The 16,979-nt window shown below is 50.1% G+C and overlaps 7 protein-coding genes across 7 annotated transcripts; 3 read left to right on the top strand and 4 right to left on the bottom strand.

The window, feature by feature from the left end:
* Window positions 1–126: 126 nt before the first annotated feature.
* Window positions 127–2,575, top strand: BJY04DRAFT_59490 (putative DNA 3'-phosphatase Tpp1). Its single transcript, XM_073720701.1, has 9 exons — window positions 127–383; window positions 448–611; window positions 667–779; window positions 831–1,130; window positions 1,186–1,313; window positions 1,383–1,522; window positions 1,574–1,634; window positions 1,878–2,023; window positions 2,244–2,575. Exons 1-9 carry the CDS (start codon window positions 293–295, stop codon window positions 2,406–2,408), a joined length of 1,308 nt encoding a protein of 435 aa, XP_073571292.1. The 5' UTR covers window positions 127–292; the 3' UTR covers window positions 2,409–2,575.
* A 1,123-nt stretch (window positions 2,576–3,698) lies between these two features.
* BJY04DRAFT_59051 (uncharacterized protein) lies at window positions 3,699–5,897 on the bottom strand. Its single transcript, XM_073720697.1, has 2 exons — window positions 5,273–5,897; window positions 3,699–5,182 (listed from the first exon to the last, which is right to left on the bottom strand). The coding sequence occupies exons 1-2, from the start codon at window positions 5,574–5,576 to the stop codon at window positions 3,999–4,001; spliced, it is 1,488 nt and encodes a 495-aa protein (XP_073571291.1). The 5' UTR covers window positions 5,577–5,897; the 3' UTR covers window positions 3,699–3,998.
* On the top strand, window positions 5,584–6,371 carry BJY04DRAFT_189026 (uncharacterized protein; the record flags this gene model as incomplete). Its single annotated transcript, XM_073711324.1, has 1 exon — window positions 5,584–6,371. A coding segment is annotated over one exon (169 nt), but the record flags the coding sequence as incomplete, so codon positions are not given.
* An 868-nt stretch (window positions 6,372–7,239) lies between these two features.
* BJY04DRAFT_227836 (M20 family metallopeptidase) lies at window positions 7,240–9,284 on the top strand. Its single transcript, XM_073718716.1, has one exon. The coding sequence runs from the start codon at window positions 7,940–7,942 to the stop codon at window positions 9,203–9,205; it is 1,266 nt and encodes a 421-aa protein (XP_073571289.1). The 5' UTR covers window positions 7,240–7,939; the 3' UTR covers window positions 9,206–9,284.
* BJY04DRAFT_59011 (glycoside hydrolase family 47 protein) lies at window positions 9,285–11,984 on the bottom strand. Its single transcript, XM_073720696.1, has 4 exons — window positions 11,843–11,984; window positions 11,098–11,760; window positions 10,402–11,046; window positions 9,285–10,355 (listed from the first exon to the last, which is right to left on the bottom strand). The coding sequence occupies exons 2-4, from the start codon at window positions 11,591–11,593 to the stop codon at window positions 9,364–9,366; spliced, it is 2,133 nt and encodes a 710-aa protein (XP_073571288.1). The 5' UTR covers window positions 11,594–11,760; window positions 11,843–11,984; the 3' UTR covers window positions 9,285–9,363.
* On the bottom strand, window positions 11,966–13,615 carry BJY04DRAFT_189022 (uncharacterized protein). The gene is made up of 3 exons (XM_073711323.1): window positions 13,034–13,615; window positions 12,835–12,981; window positions 11,966–12,768 (listed from the first exon to the last, which is right to left on the bottom strand). The coding sequence occupies exons 1-3, from the start codon at window positions 13,391–13,393 to the stop codon at window positions 12,295–12,297; spliced, it is 981 nt and encodes a 326-aa protein (XP_073571287.1). The 5' UTR covers window positions 13,394–13,615; the 3' UTR covers window positions 11,966–12,294.
* A 767-nt stretch (window positions 13,616–14,382) lies between these two features.
* On the bottom strand, window positions 14,383–16,166 carry rpt4 (proteasome regulatory particle base subunit RPT4). Its single transcript, XM_073711322.1, has 4 exons — window positions 15,621–16,166; window positions 15,168–15,554; window positions 14,661–15,117; window positions 14,383–14,610 (listed from the first exon to the last, which is right to left on the bottom strand). The coding sequence occupies exons 1-4, from the start codon at window positions 15,835–15,837 to the stop codon at window positions 14,490–14,492; spliced, it is 1,182 nt and encodes a 393-aa protein (XP_073571286.1). The 5' UTR covers window positions 15,838–16,166; the 3' UTR covers window positions 14,383–14,489.
* Window positions 16,167–16,979: the final 813 nt, after the last annotated feature.

Genomic DNA, 16,979 nt, shown 5'->3' with positions numbered 1-16,979 from the left:
TACAATTTCTTCTTCTTCTCAGAAAGTATATCTTTATTTCCATTACATCTATAATGACAATCGTTCGTACAGAACTTTTGGTTTCCATCTTAGTGTCTCTCACTGTGACTTATATCTGGTAGAACATGTGACCTCGTGACACTGAGGCGCGTGCTGGCGCGTCTTTTGCTTCTACCATCTTAGAAACCACCTCTCCCTTCATCCTTTATCCGATCATCTTTTTCGAGCATCTGAGACATAAGGCCTACCACTCACTTCGATATCATAGAAAATAAGCCAGCCACTTCTCAAAATGGTTGGAGGGGCTCTGAAAAGAGCGGCTTCCCCAGGTCGTCCAATTTCCCCTCCACCTCTACGCCGAAAGGTCGAGACAACGGTGACAAGTATGTGAGAAATGTCATTTAGGTACTGTATATCTTGAACTGACAGGCCCAACCCCTCCTCCAGAGACCGTCTCAACATCCTTCTTTACGCCAGCGTCCAAAAAGAAACCTGAACCGATCGCATGGAGAATCGTGAACAACAGTTTAGTAGTCGGCAAATTCTCGCCAGAGTCGGAGAAAGATCAAAAACGTGACGCCGGTGCGCCCAGGGTTGCTGCTTTTGACTTTGTAAGCAAGCTTGGCTGCCGTTCTCCAGAATATATTGTACTGACTATCGCTTTAGGATTCTACATTGGTCTCGACAAAGTCAGGGAACAAGTACGCAAAGGATGCCGATGATTGGAAATGGTGGGATGAGATTGTTCCACACAAGCTTAGACAGCTTTATAAAGACGGGTAAGCTAGAAGCTAGCCGCTACACCATACCGGGAGTTGACAAGGCTCCAGATGTCATGTGGCGATCATATCAAACCAAGGGGGCGTCAAGACGAAGAAGGACAAGAAGGGCGCTGAAATGAAGAGCCTCACGAATTTCAAATGTCGCGCTTCGAATGTCATGAAGGCCCTTGGTATTCCGATCAGCGTGTACGCTGCTACAGAGCATGACGAATACCGAAAGCCACGAGCCGGCATGTGGATAGAATTCCTAGACGATTATGATTTCGACGTTAGTGGTATTGATAAATCGCAGTCCGTATTCGTTGGGGATGCTGCTGGACGACCTAGTGATTTCGCTGCGAGTGATCGGTGAGTCTCCTAAAAAAAAAAGGCTGAAATAGGGCCTATAGCTTATAGTATTCAGTGGGTTCGCAGTGAATGCCGGAATACCTTTCAAAACGCCGGAAGAGTTTTTTCTTGATGGTGCACCAGAACCTGTGGCAGAGTCGTTTAATCCCTCTACGTACCTGCGACCTGATTCGATCGACGAAGGTAGCCCTCTCAGCCAGCGAATATGTTTAGACGGGTAGAGCATGCCTGATGACATTGTTACTTGAGTAGTCTCGCCTCTGTTCTCGCGCAACAGCCCCCTGGAGCTCGTTATCTTTTGCGGTAGCCCGGCCGCCGGGAAATCCACGTTTTACTGGAACTACTTAGAGCCGCTCGACTATGAAAGAGTCAATCAAGACATACTTAAATCGGTACACCTTTCAAATCACAAAGGATTGCGATTGAGACTGACAAGCAGGCAGAGACCGAAATGCATCAAAGTGGCTAAAGAGCACCTCGCTGCTAAGAGGTCTGTGGTTGTAGGTATGTATAAAAAGAAAACGTCTCCTAAAGTTCAGTCCAGTCCTGCAGGACGCTCAAGCTCCTTCTCAACCTTGCGCATCTGATTCATGCAAACATCAACCCTTGCATCTGTCCGACGTTGAGTAGCAAGCATTGCCAAGCGGGCTTGATTATCAACATAACTGCCCTCCGCCAGACCACACAACATATGCCACCATCGAAGTTTAAGTTTACGCGATGGAACCGCTGACTGTTTCATTGCAGATAATACCAATGCGGACCTCAATACTAGAGCTCAGTGGATCGATGTTTCGAAAGAGTTCAATGTCCCGATTCGCTGTGTGTATTTTTCCGCGTCCCCGGCGCTCTGCAAGCATAATAACGCCGTTCGGGCCGCAAACACAGACCTTGTAAGTCCAGACAAGCACGGTCAATCGTGTCTTCACTTGCCGATCTCCTGCACCATACATCATACCCACCATCCTACGTTCTTCAGCAGCAATACGCCCAGGCCTCCTGTACCTCGTACCGCCGAACTACGTCTACCTACCCACTGTCGCATATGCGCCTTTCTATTCAAGCACCCGGACTAAAAATCCAAAACAATGCTAATCAGGCTTCTCTCTCTAGAACCCCGAAAAGCGCGATCTCGTCCCAGGAGTCGCATTCGGCGATTTCTCTAAACGGTTCCAAGAACCCACGCTTGCTGAAGGATTCCAGGATATAATCTGCATTGACTTTCAATTCCGCGGAGACGAGGCTGCGAGGCAGATCTGGAAGCAGTACTGGATTTAGTCCGACACGGCTTGCGCTCTAGACTCTGTCTACTATGTTCAACGTGGGCTGCGTTGAGTCTAAGTACTGTTGCCTATCAGTGTATTTGTACAATAATACCTGCAGACGATCGCGTGAAGAGTGATGGCCCAGCGTGGCTTGTCCAGCCTCTGTCGCATCCATATCTAGTCCACCACCCTACAAGCTCTGTCTGCACGCTACTCAGGCCAAAGAAGAAAACAAAGAGTATTTTTGTCACCTACCTCTCCTTCCTCCATACCTTCCACCCCCATTTCTGTTCCTTGAAATTCTCCGACGCCAACCCACCAACTCACCTAGAAGAATTCAATATCAAATGCCAACCTGGGAAGCAGCTCATGCACTTCCTCTGCACCTCGCGGCTGCTGCTCCTCTGTACCACCCACACCCCACCACCACAGATACCTCCGGTTACTCAAGACCCATAACAAGAAGGAGCTATGGCCTCCCTGCAGCCCGCGCTCGGCTACCACCGTAGCATGGCCAACGGGGTCTGAGAGTAAACAAGGCTGTGTGTGCGGGAACTGCGGGATAGTCTTTATCTTCCTAATGGGTGGTATATCTCCGGTGGTGGTGTGTTGGGCCTAGGCTATGTGAGAGTGTCCCTACTGCCCGTGCTACATTGCCGTGTTGGGGAAGGGACTGCCTTGGGCATTATTGCAATTTGTTCTGCAAGGGTCTGGTCTATTCAACTATTGAGGTACGGAACTACAGATATAGAAAGGCCCATTTGGGGGGCATACCTGCTGACACAGCAATGAGCCTGAAATCGGAATTATTTATGTATATCATGAGAGATAGATGATTGGTATTATATACAGGGTCTGCACGGACGGAAGAAGCAATATCCATGCTTCGTGAGATGATCCAACGGCTTTTGTGAGGCACAATCGACCACAGGGTCCCATCGAGTGCAATGTTAGTGGACTCCATCTGATCCTCCTTCCGCGTCAGGTAATTCCCGGGAGTCATGTCATGACAGGGGTAACAACAAAGCCCTTGCAGCCATCCCCTCTTCCTGCCTCTTCTTTTTATTTTATCTTTTTTTCTTTTCGATCCCCCAACAGGGGAAGATTATTTCCACCATTTGATGCGATTCATGCAAGGTATACAGGTGTTAAAGACAGAGCGGACCACAACGGTACAATCGTGCAACTGCAACAGGTGTAGAGAGGCCGTCGTTGTGTAATCATGCAGTAAGGTAGATAAACATAGGAAAGTGGTATCATGTATTCATTAAGGAATGGACTGCGCGCTGCGAGTCAGTAGTCGCGCGCGTGTTAGGGTCATAAGTCATTATCGGATCACAGATCACAGCGTAACAGGAAGGAAACGTAATGTGGCTGTATAAATAGCACAGGCGTGAAGGTAAAAGGGAGAGTTAGACATTAGTCATCGCATGCTCGCTGAATCGACCTCTTGGAAACCGAGTTAGCATGTTTGAGAGGCGTGAGAGCCATAAGATGTTGTACATCCAAGCCTCTCAGCTTGTTTTCTTTTTCTTTTTTTAGCGGATTGAAGCGGGGCCGTGGCAATTCGCATGTCGACGGTGGCGAAATATTGTTCGCGCTCTCATACCCGAGATACAAGATCTTGGAAGAACCGAAAAAAGTTGCGCTTCAGCGACCGTTCCCGACACCGCCCGGTTGCCGGTGCGATTTTCATGGGACCGACAATCTCACCGTCGCCCAGTTCGGGGAACTTGTTGTCGTGCAGGGTTGGAATCTTGACCTGTTCGCACGGATCTCGGTGGGATTCTATCATGCTCAATATCGGGCCGTTTGATGCTTCGAGCTGGGCTAGCATCGCCTCGTAATGGCTTTTCCACGCGCGATTGACAGATTCCCACTTCTCTTGCGTCAACTTGTAAATCTTCGACGTCACACCATAGTGCTCGCCGGTCCGGACAAGATGCTTCATGAAATTGCACTGCGCCACGTCCCATTGACTTCGTAACTGCCGGAATGAGTCAATATCGTAAACCTCGGGTACATATGGCTCGGGTTGGATGGTGAAATTGGCATGGCCGAGTTGTATCGCCCACTCGTCATTTGGATCCGAGAGTGTCAACGGAGGGACGTCACCAGAGACTGTCCGGACAGTACTGGCGCGTGGGCGATTGAATGAGGCAATTGATGGCTTCGTCGATAGTGGAGGTGATGGGAGGCCAGCTAGCCGGTCCTGCAGTATATTTGCATCTGGACTGGCATTTGAGACGTCGGCGACAGAGGGTGATTGTAGCGGAGAGTGGATGCGCGACACAGGGTATGACGGCTCATCGCCCATGAAGGGTGGTAGCAGAGGAGTAGTAGCTTGCGGAGCGGATTCATCTGAGTCCAGCTGATTCGCTTTGGTAATGTCGATTGGCTGCGAGCCTGACTCGCCGAGACGCTCTTCGAAGATGGTCCGCGCAGGCGAAGGCGGGATCTGGGCGGAATCAGCCCATATCATCGGGCCTGCTGTGGTTGGGCTGGCTGCGAATACTGATGCAGAGGAGTTGGCCCGAGACCGCATTTGCGGTGAGAAGGACTCTCCATCTGGGCCGTCGGATATGCGTTTGGACCTCCAACGGTTTGAAATGGTGGATATCCGAGAGCCAATGCGGGAAAGGCCGTTTGCAGAGGCATTGTCGGAACGCCTCTTTTTCGGAGAGTGCAGGATATCCATCCCAGAATCAGTCAAGTCGTAACCGTCGCAAGTACTCACCGTCGAAAGATATGAGTCCTCAGCGACGGATAGCCCTTGTTGGTAATGCTCTGCATGTCAATTGTCAGTCGGGAAATTTCATTACTAAAGAACCGCGACAAGAGGAAAGAGAACGAGGCTAGGAGCAAGGGCAGTCATACGGAAATATTCCTCCTCGAGATCCCTGGCGGGTGTCGCGCAGGGTTCTTCCTCTTTTACGCCTGTCAAGGGGTTTCGCGAACCGACATCGATAGAGTTGCCACGGCCAGGGGAGGAAACCAGTGAAGACGCGGAACTGGAGAAGCGCGTATGGCCCTTTGCGGAAAACAAAGAGACGGCGGGTGAGACTGGAGTAGAAGCGGTTGTTGGAGAGTGAGGAGGCTGGCGTGAGGAGGGCGACAGATCACCCATGGTGTCGAAGCTCTCACGGCGTTTAGCCTCAAGAAGCTGTGAAAGCTTCAACATCGTGGTGATGATGATGATGATGATGATGATGATGTTGTTGTTGTTGTTGTTGTTATTGTTATTGTTATGGGAGTGGATGCAGGTTCCGATCTGGATCTGGATCTGGATTTGGTGTGGGTTAAAGTTCCCGATGGCCGATCAGTCGTTAAGGCTGCTGCTCACGTGCGGCAAGGTAGAGTAGGGTAGTGGAATGTTGGCTCAAGGTAGTAGAGGCATGTCGCGGGAGAGTGGAGAGATGGAGAGATGGGGAGATGGAAGAGTGATGAGAAGAGGGGGGAGAGAAGAAGAGGAGGAGAGTATATGGGTAGAGGTGGAATGGTGAGTGACTCTTAACGCGCGAACAGGCAAAGGTAGAGGAAAGACGTGGCGGTCTAAAAGGCGAGGTTGAGGAAGAAACTGCAGAGCTGTTGCTGCGGGCAGGAAGCGGCAGGCGCAGAATTGGCAATGGATGGATTCTTAGTGAATTTGCCTGGAGAAAGAGCAATCACAGCTGTAGGGCAGCAGTAGGTAAAAGAAAGAAATGAAATAAAACGTGGAGCGGTTGGTTGAGGGTCGAGAGCTGACAGACAACGCAGTCAGTCAGTCAGTCAGTGTTTAGGTAGCTAGAGCAGTGACAACGCAGAGCAGCTCTCCAGTCCGTTCGTCAGGTGTACAAACTGCGGGATGTGGAAGGTTGTGATACAGAAGAAAATAATAATCTCTTGAGGAATAGAGGAATAATTGTTATATTCTCTTCAAGGTTCTTTTCTTTCTCTGCCACTGCTTCTCTTTCGTGGAATCTGGAAAAAAAAAAAATAAGAAAAGAAAGGGAAGAAAAAAAAGACAGGGTCAGGCCAGGGCCCATCCAGTCCCGAAAGCGCCAGGGATCCGTTGGTTGCCACGATGACTGTATACAGATCACTCACTATCACTATATTCACTACTTAACCCTCCAGGAACATGGCCGATGCGTCGGATGTATTTCTTTTACAGCTGCAATAATTATACCTCAAAGTATCTACAAATCCAGCCTCTAGTCTCTGTACTAGTCTACCTACTACCTAGGTACTAGACCTCCCCCAGTCTCGGAAACAATGACGCTGGCTGCTGCACATCACCAATCTAACACCGATCCAACACAAATCCCACAATTTGTAAAAGGAATCGGCCGCTAACATTGTCTAGACTGCTACCGACTGCGACTAGTCCAACTGGCTGGGTTTCTCCCTTCAAACGCCGTGCGACCCATCAAGATCAGAAATACCCTGGGCTACTACAGTACTCCTCCAGTATCAGGATTCAATTCCCTTTCCTATATGTCCGAAGGGACTGGTTCAATCTTCAACCGACCTTTCATTGACTGCCGAACTGTTCCTCCGGATGTGCAGGGAGGGGAGGTTGGGCGTCAAGACCGGGATCCCATGGAGAAAAATCGATTGATTTCAGGTCCTCGACAATAATCATAGGTAATAATAATATTCGCTAATGGATACAAAATCGTCATGTCAAACCCACATGGCAAGGCAGGCGGCACTAGGTATGGTTCGCCTCATGTCTCCAGAGTGAACCAAGGCTCCGAGAGAAACTCTGAAGGCGAGGCCCTGACAGCCACAGGAAGGCGCCGAAAGTCTCTGCTTCCAGAATCCTTCAACGAGTGGTCCATGACAAAAGCCAAGCATTTTACCTTTGGAGTCGTCGTCGGCTATCCTTCGCTTATTTGTCGGAGACTGGAGTGTCTCTGCCAGTGACTTGCATTCTGCCGTCTTATATCAGACGGTTGTGAGACGGCTACTGCTCTCTCGACTGGACTGACAGTGACAGGTGAGCAGCAGGGATAACTGTGCGGTAAAATTCCTGCTCTCTCAAGCGGAAAAAAGACCGACGATCCCAGCAACAAACAGAAATACAGCAGGATCTTATACCCCCACAGATGACGCCAATGACGATTCTTCAATTTCTTCCGGGCCTTGTTTATCGTGAAGGTTGGATTTTTCGTCCGTGCGTGGCTTCATGGGCGGTGATTTTCTGCCAAACTATACACCAGGCGGTCAGCACCGACTCCAACGAGTCCAACGTTGCAGCATGAGTTACGAGCGTTTGCCTAGTCCAATTGATGATTGTCGGATGCAGCAGGCAGTTTAATGGTTTCTATTAGATAGTGGACTGCCTACTTACAACTTTAATATCTATAGACCGTCTCTCTCTATATATATCTATATACAATATTGGTTGACCGTATTTGTTGGAGTACCTTGTGGATCTCCCCGCACCGCGATATCACGACATCTCCAACGTCGCACAGAGAGCTTCATCTCCCAAAGCCCCTCTTTGAGCATCAATTGATCCGAGAAGAGCTCCTGAACCGCCTGGGGAATAAAAAAAAAATGAAGCTCTCTTTACTCACCAGTCTGGCTCTCGCCAGTTTCACCTTCGCAGAGCAACAATCCCCCCTCTCCGCATTCTCGAAGGACCCCGAATCCCTCATCGAGGCCTCCCCGTTTCTCTCCTTCCATCGCGACCTCATCTCCATCTCCTCCATCTCCGGCAATGAGTCTGCCGTTGGCAATTTCTTATCCTCATTTCTTGAATCCCACAACTTCACTGTCATTAAACAGCCCGTTCCCGGCGCGACTTCTCGCTTCAACGTCTTCGCATACCCGTCCTCCTCACCCGTCAAGCCCTCCATCCTGCTAACAAGCCACATTGACACCGTGCCCCCGTTCATTCCATATTCTGTGGGCAAGAATGACTCCACTGGCGAGATCCTCATATCCGGTCGCGGCTCCGACGACGCCAAAGGAAGCGTCGCAGCACAAGTCTACGCCGCCCTCGAAACCCTTACTGAGAATCCCTCCGCACCACTCGCCCTTCTATACGTCGTGGATGAGGAAGTCGGCGGCGCCGGTATGCGTGCTTTCTCCGCAAATGAAACCCTAAATCCGCCCCCCGGATCCCCTTCCGAAATCGTCGGAGAGGGCTACGAAACAATCATCTTTGGCGAACCGACGGACCTCGCTCTTGTGGCTGGCCACAAGGGCATGATCGGTTTTCATCTCAACGTGACCGGGAAGTCCTCGCACTCCGGATACCCCTGGCTTGGGGAGAGTGCTCTTAGCACGATTCTTCCGGCTCTTTCGATCATTGATAAGCTTGGCGACATCCCAGAGGGGGAAGGCGGGTTGCCATCTAGCGAGAAATACGGCCGTACAACAGTTAACATTGGCCGTGTTGATGCGGGTGTCGCAGCGAATGTTGTCCCGGCATTCGCGCTTGCGGATGTCGCGGTTCGTCTTGCGGCCGGAACACCGGAGGATGCGATAGAGATTATCCTCAAGGCCGTGGCGAATGCTACAAATGAAAACCCGCATGTCTCCGTGGAGTTTTCGCAGGCGCCGAATGGCAAGGCTGGTGGATACCCTCCTCAGGACCTTGATGCGGATGTTCCGGGCTTCAATGTGACAACAGTGAACTACGCGACCGATGTGCCGAATCTGAAGATCTATGAGGGGAGTAATGTGAAGAGGTATCTTTATGGACCTGGAAGTATCTTTGTGGCTCATGGAGACCATGAGAGTATCACCGTGAGTCAGTTAGAGGAGGCGGTTAGGGGTTATAAGAAATTGATTCAGGCTGCTTTGGACAGGCAGTGATGGGCAAAATCGTCCTTCAAGAAATACGACAGGTTAGACTTCAAGTTATACCTAATCAGCATACATTACAGCATAGCAACAACAATATATATACAATCACAACCATGAACCAGCTAAGAGTCAGGAAACAAACTCCAGAATGCGTACATCCAATTTAATCAAGAACCCTCAGCAGCCTGCACCGGGACCTGGACTCGTTCAGTCCTCGTCCACCCCGTCTTTAACTCCCCTGTAGGTCTAAACCTTGGCATTGGATGTGCCTCCGTATTGAACACATTCTCCTCCAGCGATATGAAATCGCGATCCGAAAACAGGAGATAGAAGTACTTCAGCGTCTCGGCCATCCAGAAGCTCTCCATGTTGTCCCTCGTAACAGGCGGTATGATGTTCGAGTTCGCGAGAGAAGTAAAGCTGACAATCCGGGACATTGTCGCTTCACCGGACTCTGTCATATGGGAAGTAGACTTTTCTGTGACTGCCGTGTACTTGATGAAAGACTTGAACATCTCCCAGCCCCAGTGGCGGTAGGTTTCGTCCCCCGTGATGCGGTACATGTAAAGGAGGGATTCGACGGTTTCCGGACGCTGAAGGTTGTGTCTGTCCTGGGTGTGGATGTTGATGTCTTTACGCCAGGAGGTGGGATCTGCTTCGGATTCGGAGAGTGGGTAGAGGGCTTGGGATTTGAGCGGGAGGTCCTTTCCTGCAGCGGGTTTGTTTGAGCCTGTTGCGAGGGTGGAGTCGGGGTATTGGTCTACTTCGGAGACGTGAGGCGTATTGATCTCGAAGTAGGTGATCTCGGGCGCGAGCCCGGTCTTGGTGGCTAGGTAAGTTGCCCAGCACGTTTTCATGAGTTCTTTTGCGAGGAGGATCTCCTCGTCCTGGCGGTATGTCCATTCCGAAGACTTTTTGGCGTCCGCGAGAGGGATACCCCCTGTGGCTCCGAGAGCGATGGTTCCAGGGAGGAAACAAGCAAGATGATCCATTTTAGGGGTTAGAGGGCCTTTGAGGCCGGATTGACGCTCGCCCAGAATGGTGAGCTGGGCGTTCTTTGAGTATGTGATGAGGTGTTTGCGGATTCCGAGAAGAGCCTCGTCCCACATGTCTCTGTATATATCCTCGGACGTCTGGAGATACTGTTTGATAAGATACTCTGCAAGATATTAGCCGCTGAAAACAGTTCGACCCGGGACACGTACCATAGTAGGAGTCGCCTCTGCTACCAAGGCGAATGGTTTCACTCCTGAATTTACCCGTCTCTGGATAAACAAATATAGGAAGAAGGCCATCTGGGGCCCGGTTGGCATCGACCACTTCCATGACCTTCTCCACAATGCGCCAGTACTCGGCTTCACCAGTCAGCTTCGCCAAGTACTTGAATTCCAGTTGCACTGTAGTCGCCTCAGCTGTGGACGAGGCGCCGCCATCGGCATGCGATGGAATACCGGCAGACGTGTTGAGATTGACGCTCGCGTATGGAATACCCGTAGCTGAGTCAAATGCACCGAGAAGCCTTTCTGCCAGGTCGGTCGCCTTTTCGATATACAGGTCTTCGCCTGGTGAACCAATGTCGTCATCGGTAATGGGTGCTAGACTCGGATATGCCGTGGAAAGGTAATGAGCGGATAGGAGGCCACCAAGCATGCGTATTGTCGTTTCGAATGTGTTGACGTCGTGATTTTGGTTGTATTGCAACGAATTGTGGATCCATGTGCGCGCATGTTGAACGCGCGATGTCAGATTCATGATCATCATGGTGTCTAGCGCATCCACTATCTGCCAGCCCATCCCCCCTGGGATCATGTTCTTGCCTTTTTTAGTTGTTGGGTGGAACTCGTCAAAGCCTGCAGAGAGACTGTCAGTACGAAATAAAGCCTCAAAGTCACAGAGCGTACCCCAAGCATATTGCTCATAACCATCCCAGCTGACAATAAAGGCGTCCCGGACCTTCCTCCGTCGAGCCTCCCAGTCAATATTCTTCAGAGGGCTACCGTCATAAGGTTGCTCCATCTGATCCACGTTCTGTATCCATGTCCAGAGCTCCTCGCCCTTGGCCGAATCAGGTGTCCACGGAGACCGGCCCCGTTCACTAGATCCAGTAACAAAGTACCACAGACTAACCAGAACGAAGAGGGCCCCTGCGAATTGGAGGACCCTTCTCCGTCTGAATCTAGGCGCAGTACGCCGCGGCGCAAAGTATGGCTTATCCTTGTACATCGGAAGCGTGCGATCTCCGGAGAAGAAACTGTTCAAGTTGTTCTTAGCCCCAGCGGATTGTGATAGTCCATAACCTCCTAATCCGTTGGACGGGCTGCGGCTCGCCTGCCAGTACTTCTCGGATGGTGATCGCGAGGGCTGATATGCGGGATTGCTAGAGCTAGGGAAAGACATTGTCGACTCGTCAAGTCGACGGACGAGAAAAAGGATCGCGAGACCTCGGGGGTTAGAATTCAAGGCCTGACTGAGTGACCGGCATAGGTAACAGAGTGCTCACGGCGTTGTCGAGTGTTTGATAGGCTCCCGTCTCACGTAGTTATCCTAGGTATTCGCTGCCAGAGCTTCGTGGGAATTAGCTTCATCGTCAATGTCCGAATTTAAGTAGCTCGTGGATCCCCGGAAGTTTAGTGTGACAGGACGTACCATGAGCGGCGTCGAACACCGGCCGTTGTCAGACTTGTCCGGAATTCTGCAAGTTCTCTGCGAAGACGCTCTATGTACCCCTAGTCTATCGAGTAGAGTGAGTGTCTGCTAGGGATTGGGGTGGGTGGATTGAGGAGTGGCCACTTGTTGTGAATTGACCCCCATTTCCGCTCCAATTGGCCGACAGACGGTTCCAGTGAGGAACCGTCTTGGCATGCATCTACAAACAACCTTAACAACTTTGAACTACCGTAACAACCAGGGCGGTTTTGACAGTCAGAAATGCACAAAGAATGGCTGACGCTGCAGGTGGTGTCTTCCAATATTGACTGTGACTGTGACTGTTGTGATAGAACTCAAGTAGTATCTTGCAGTTAGACGACTCGCCCTTAACCGAGCCGTGGCATTTCTAGATATTTCACACTAGAGATGAACCTAACAGAATCCAACGATCACATAGAGAGGACACTCTTTCCTCCATCATCAGTTAGCCTCCCTCTAATCTTAATCGGCAAACTACCCCCTCCAAGCCTCGAGAACACAATCTCATCATCGTCACCCCCATCATCAACACCGATGATCGCACTCGGCGCAAATAGGAAAGCCTCTCCCACTTTGAGGTGGACAATTCTATCAAATAGTGTAACCGAAGTACCACTCTCCTTATGTGATTCGCCTTGAATTGAGATCGTCTTTGCTCTGGTCGTATTGGAAGCGGCAGCTGCCAGATGATGGCGGATCGTACGTAGCCATTCCGGGGAGGTAAAACGGTGTACAATAGTTACCGAGCAGAGATTCAGAAGAGCTGTTGAGATTGTTGGCTCTTGGGTAGATATAATGACTCTAACTCCGAAATGTCGTTGGAGTCGAACGGCTGAGAGGATGGTATCTGTGAATATGGTGGCTTCGGGTGAAGAGCTCATGTACTAGAGGCTTTGGTTAAAAAACGACATAGAATCAATAGAAAGAGGGAAGTCACTGTGAGGTCATACCTTATGAGCTTCATCTAGGGCAAAAACTCGGCCGATAGCTCCATCCTCTTCCTGCAGAAATATCCCTAGACATATATTGAACAGAGAGCAGGCCGTTTCTGGCGATATACATGGGCATGAAAGATCAACCACTGTTAATCGACCAGGCTAAAAGGTTATTATCAGATATAGTAAAGTCCGTGGCGGGGGGGATACTGACAACAGGCTTCCAATCTGTTCCTCCGACCAAGAGGCCCTTATTCTTGGTCGAATACATGGTCTGTACACTGGGCATGAAGCTCTCGAGCGTCTCTAAGCGCTGATTCAAGGGAGCCAACTGCCCGGGAGTAAGATCAAGATCGCGTACTCGACGCTTGAAGTCTCTGTAATCGAACGCCTCTCCGGTATGTTGCTGGGTAAGTCGCATCTCTCTTAGGATTCGTTTCACTGACTCCATGTAAAGTGGGACATCATCCTGGCTAACAGCCATCAAGTCCATCATCCGCTTTGTGTTAAGATGCCTCTGGTCAATCTGGAGGGGCTCAACTGCGACATTGAGTCTCCTGTAGGTCCGCTTCATATCGACGCTTCAGCAAGATTTCAAGGTTGTGCGTAAAAAAATATATTACGGGGGGTTTACCTTGATTCTTGCGATGTTAGTCGGCGAACACAAAATTTTAACGCTCACAGCAGGATTGGAAGACAGATATGCAGCCTCACAAGGTGATCCCCCTGTATCCGATATGAATGTATCATAATGGAATACAACACCAGTAAGAGGATTTGCTAGTCTCCCTAATCGTGATGGCAACAGACATGTTTCCAAGATGCATGATAAAGTATGACTTTTGTCGGAGCCCTGAGAACCACAGATGAATGTGCTAGAAGGTGCCGTGACATTGAACAGCAGCCGTGGATCTCCATCTTTCATTTTTGCTTCTTCTTTTCCAGGGCCCTTCAGAACCTCTGCAGTCGAGCCCGCTAGCAGTCCGAACTGCAACGATGCTGCATCGCCTTGTGTATCTATGCAGCTTTCGAGACATTTCAGTGCAGAGCTTGCAATTATAGGGCCAGTGAAACCTCTTCTGCCTGACGAGGAGCCCCGTTGGACCTCAGCAACTCCAGGTGGTATTGGACAACATCTTCGGCGAAGAGGGAGGATGTTGATTCAAGAACCGAAGTTCCAGAGGACATCATGTAGATTGATCTGTTGGACGAAGGCTAGGAAGTGTTGCTGCAGAGCCCACAGTGAGAGGCGTAAGCTGGGAAGTAGAAGAGGCCTCACGTATTGGAGTGTTGAAGATGCTATAAACACCCGTGTGGGTAGTAGGAGCTTTAAGGCCTTTAATATTCCAGAATACAAAGAGCTGTACGCTCTTCCAGTCTGCTCTTTACATAAGAAAAGAAAATGTTTGTCGCTCTGCCATTGCTGTTTCCAGCAACGGAATAGAGAATGGTTGCCTAGATAGTGGAAACCAGTTTGTGTAGTAGATCGTATATAGTAGGCCTCGTCAAAGGATTTATCTGGTGTAACTGATCACCTTTGCATAGCCCCTGGTATGCTGCTATTGCCGCTCTAGAGAGTTAGGATTATTAAATACGTACGTGAAGCGGTGTTATGGTATGGCTAATTGTGCAATGGTTTGGCGAAGGACAATGCTATCTGTGTAACTAGTCTACAGCTTCTGGTATTCGAGCTTGCCCTCCAGCTTCTTGGCTTCTGCCACCTTGCGGACGGCCCTGTTGAAGTCATCCTGATTGACTGCATCGCGATAGTCCTTGATGGCGAAAAGACCACTGTTGCTGAGTTAGCTGTGGGTAATGTGTGCAGTTAGGGTCTAACGTACGCTTCTGTGACAACATTACGGAGATCGGCACCGTTCAAACCATCGCTCATCTTCACAACACTTTCGAAGTCAATATCTCCCTCCAGCTGCACAGTGCTGGAGTGAATCTTCAGGATCTCGAGACGACCGACCTCGTTGGGCAGAGGGATCTCGATCTTTCGGTCCAAACGACCAGCACGTAATAGGGCAGGGTCGAGTGTGTCCGGTCGGTTGGTAGCCATGATAATCTTGGTCTTGCCCAGGTAGTCGAATCCGTCCAATTGGTTCAGAAGCTCCATCAATGTTCGCTGAATTTCGCGATCCGCCGAAGTACCTTCCGAAAAACGTCTACCGCCGATAGCATCGATTTCGTCCATGAAGATAATGCAGGGCTCGTGTTCTTTCGCATAGCCGAACATCTCTCGAATTAAGCGTGCTGATTCACCAATATACTTGTCAACGATAGCAGACGAGACAACTAGACCTTGTCAGCAACATCTCAAGTAGGCGCACATGAGGCAAATATACCTTTCAGGAAATTCGTTTCCATAGAGCTTGCTACTGCACGCGCTAGAAGTGTCTTTCCAGTACCAGGAGGGCCGTATAGCAATACACCCTTCGGTGGTTTGATACCAACTCGTTGGAAAAGCTCGGGGTTCTTCAGCGGCAGTTCGATCACTTCACGGAGCTCGCGAATCTGGTCATTCAGACCACCAATACCAGCAAAGTTGATCTGACCCGGATCCTCCAGAGACATATTATATACCAGCGGGTCGACCTCCCTTGGAAGCATTCGCATGATAGTGAGAGTGGTCATATCGAGGGCGACACGAGTGCCTTGCTTCAGCTTCGCTTTATCGACTTTCGAACGGCAACCGACCACATATCGAGGCCCCGACGAGGCTTTGACGATGACTGGTACATGTTAGTTGCTATAGAGAGACACACTGCAAGGATTACGCTTATTAGAGAAGAACGTACACCTCTCCTCGTCGAGTTGCTTTAGCACCTCTCCGATAATCTGGCCAACACTTTGCAGCGCCTTAATGTTCTCTTCAGACACTTCAAACTCTCTCTGCAAGTCCTTGATCCCCATACGAAGCGTCTTGAGCTTGGCTTCCCATTCTCGGAGATCGAGTAGGCTCCGCTTGTAATCCTCCAGCGCCTGCTCCCTCTCCGGGTCAGCGGCACCGTTCATTGTGGAATTAAGTCAACAGAGATATCCAGGAAGGGAGAATATTAGTCTATCTGATCCGGGGCGTAAGTTGTGGGAGGAGTGTGATAAATGGGGCGATGACGGATGTGCTTCTGAGAGAGGTATCTGGACTTAGTCGGGGAGCTCTCGAGCTCGCTGCTCAACAGATAGCGCCAAGCAAGTAGTCACATGACATTTTGCCTCATACCTCAGGCGACAAGGTACTAGCGCAGTATCTATTATCCGGAAGCTCTTTCAGGCACCAAGGTGTCATATTTTTCTCCGGCATCACCCTCATTACGCAATAAGATGAACTTGCCGGATTGCTAGGGAAGCTTGGGCACGAATTGGGATTATGATGAGGAGCGGGAATATCACAGAGCACACTATATGTGACACTGCTATGGGATCTTGAATTTGAACAAGTTTATCTGGATGACACCTACGTACTCCGTAGGGATCATGCAACCATACGCCAACGCAGTACTTCAAAGACGTGGAATGAGCTTTAGAACAGAGCCATTGTAACTAGACCCAGCTTCAGTATCAAAGTTAGCCCAGGTTAATCCTCATAAGCCCCCTGTCACCCGCCTTACCCCGAGGAAGTACGGGAGATATCGCTGCAAAGCATCGATGAAGCCTCCTGAGCCAACAAACAAGCAGATGTTGCCCCACCATCACATTGGAAAGATCCGGAGGAAGAGACCTTGAGCTCTGACGCGCGCAGCATACAAGAGCCAGCTGATTTCCATCCCAATTGTCATCATTCAGTAATCCTGAGTTGCTGTTGTTACTTCAATCAATCCCCCGTTTCAAAGTCTGGTGAGTTCAATCTTTCATCTCCTCGTCTTATAGTTTACCTGCTTCAACCACCCCCACTATCCCACCACAGCTTGACCCCTCCTTGTCCTTAAGCAAAGACAGTACACCACACTGTCACCGCTCTATTTAGGGACTGGATTTACATTGGTATGCCTCCCTCCACAATGGCCTGTTGCTGAGCTCTGAGCCCATGTGGTCTCGAACGATCAGTGATTGACCGGACGACTCCGTCGCTCACCTGTTGGCATCATTCTTTTTGGGCCATCGGTGAACCACATCCCCCCGCTTGCTTAACCGCTCCCAGCAACTGTTTGCCTTCCGCC

The sequence above is a fragment of the Aspergillus karnatakaensis genome (genome assembly GCF_047715665.1).
Source record: "Aspergillus karnatakaensis strain CBS 102800 unplaced genomic scaffold BJY04scaffold_24, whole genome shotgun sequence".
Lineage (NCBI taxonomy): Eukaryota > Fungi > Ascomycota > Eurotiomycetes > Eurotiales > Aspergillaceae > Aspergillus > Aspergillus karnatakaensis.
This window is presented reverse-complemented; position numbering and strand designations above follow the sequence as displayed.

What these genes read in the sequence shown, in the direction of transcription:
- BJY04DRAFT_189022 (XM_073711323.1), bottom strand. Translation starts at nt 13,393, where the DNA reads ATGAAGCGGACCTACAGGAGACTCAATGTCGCAGTTGAGCCCCTCCAG. An exon ending in GAACAGATTGGAAGCCTGTT is followed by an intron (nt 12,982 to 13,033) that starts GTCAGTATCCCC and finishes ATAACCTTTTAG; the next exon opens with CCTGGTCGATTAACAGTGGT. An exon ending in CCCTAGATGAAGCTCATAAG is followed by an intron (nt 12,769 to 12,834) that starts GTATGACCTCAC and finishes CAAAGCCTCTAG; the next exon opens with TACATGAGCTCTTCACCCGA.
- BJY04DRAFT_59011 (XM_073720696.1), bottom strand. Translation starts at nt 11,593, where the DNA reads ATGTCTTTCCCTAGCTCTAGCAATCCCGCATATCAGCCCTCGCGATCA. An exon ending in TTATGAGCAATATGCTTGGG is followed by an intron (nt 11,047 to 11,097) that starts GTACGCTCTGTG and finishes GTCTCTCTGCAG; the next exon opens with GCTTTGACGAGTTCCACCCA. An exon ending in CAGAGGCGACTCCTACTATG is followed by an intron (nt 10,356 to 10,401) that starts GTACGTGTCCCG and finishes AATATCTTGCAG; the next exon opens with AGTATCTTATCAAACAGTAT.
- rpt4 (XM_073711322.1), bottom strand. Translation starts at nt 15,837, where the DNA reads ATGAACGGTGCCGCTGACCCGGAGAGGGAGCAGGCGCTGGAGGATTAC. An exon ending in GCAACTCGACGAGGAGAGGT is followed by an intron (nt 15,555 to 15,620) that starts GTACGTTCTTCT and finishes AACATGTACCAG; the next exon opens with TCATCGTCAAAGCCTCGTCG. An exon ending in CGTAATGTTGTCACAGAAGC is followed by an intron (nt 14,611 to 14,660) that starts GTACGTTAGACC and finishes ACTCAGCAACAG; the next exon opens with TGGTCTTTTCGCCATCAAGG.
- BJY04DRAFT_227836 (XM_073718716.1), top strand. Translation starts at nt 7,940, where the DNA reads ATGAAGCTCTCTTTACTCACCAGTCTGGCTCTCGCCAGTTTCACCTTC.
- BJY04DRAFT_59051 (XM_073720697.1), bottom strand. Translation starts at nt 5,576, where the DNA reads ATGTTGAAGCTTTCACAGCTTCTTGAGGCTAAACGCCGTGAGAGCTTC. An exon ending in TCTCGAGGAGGAATATTTCC is followed by an intron (nt 5,183 to 5,272) that starts GTATGACTGCCC and finishes ATTGACATGCAG; the next exon opens with AGCATTACCAACAAGGGCTA.
- BJY04DRAFT_59490 (XM_073720701.1), top strand. Translation starts at nt 293, where the DNA reads ATGGTTGGAGGGGCTCTGAAAAGAGCGGCTTCCCCAGGTCGTCCAATT. An exon ending in TAAGAGGTCTGTGGTTGTAG is followed by an intron (nt 1,635 to 1,877) that starts GTATGTATAAAA and finishes GTTTCATTGCAG; the next exon opens with ATAATACCAATGCGGACCTC. An exon ending in GGGCCGCAAACACAGACCTT is followed by an intron (nt 2,024 to 2,243) that starts GTAAGTCCAGAC and finishes TTCTCTCTCTAG; the next exon opens with AACCCCGAAAAGCGCGATCT.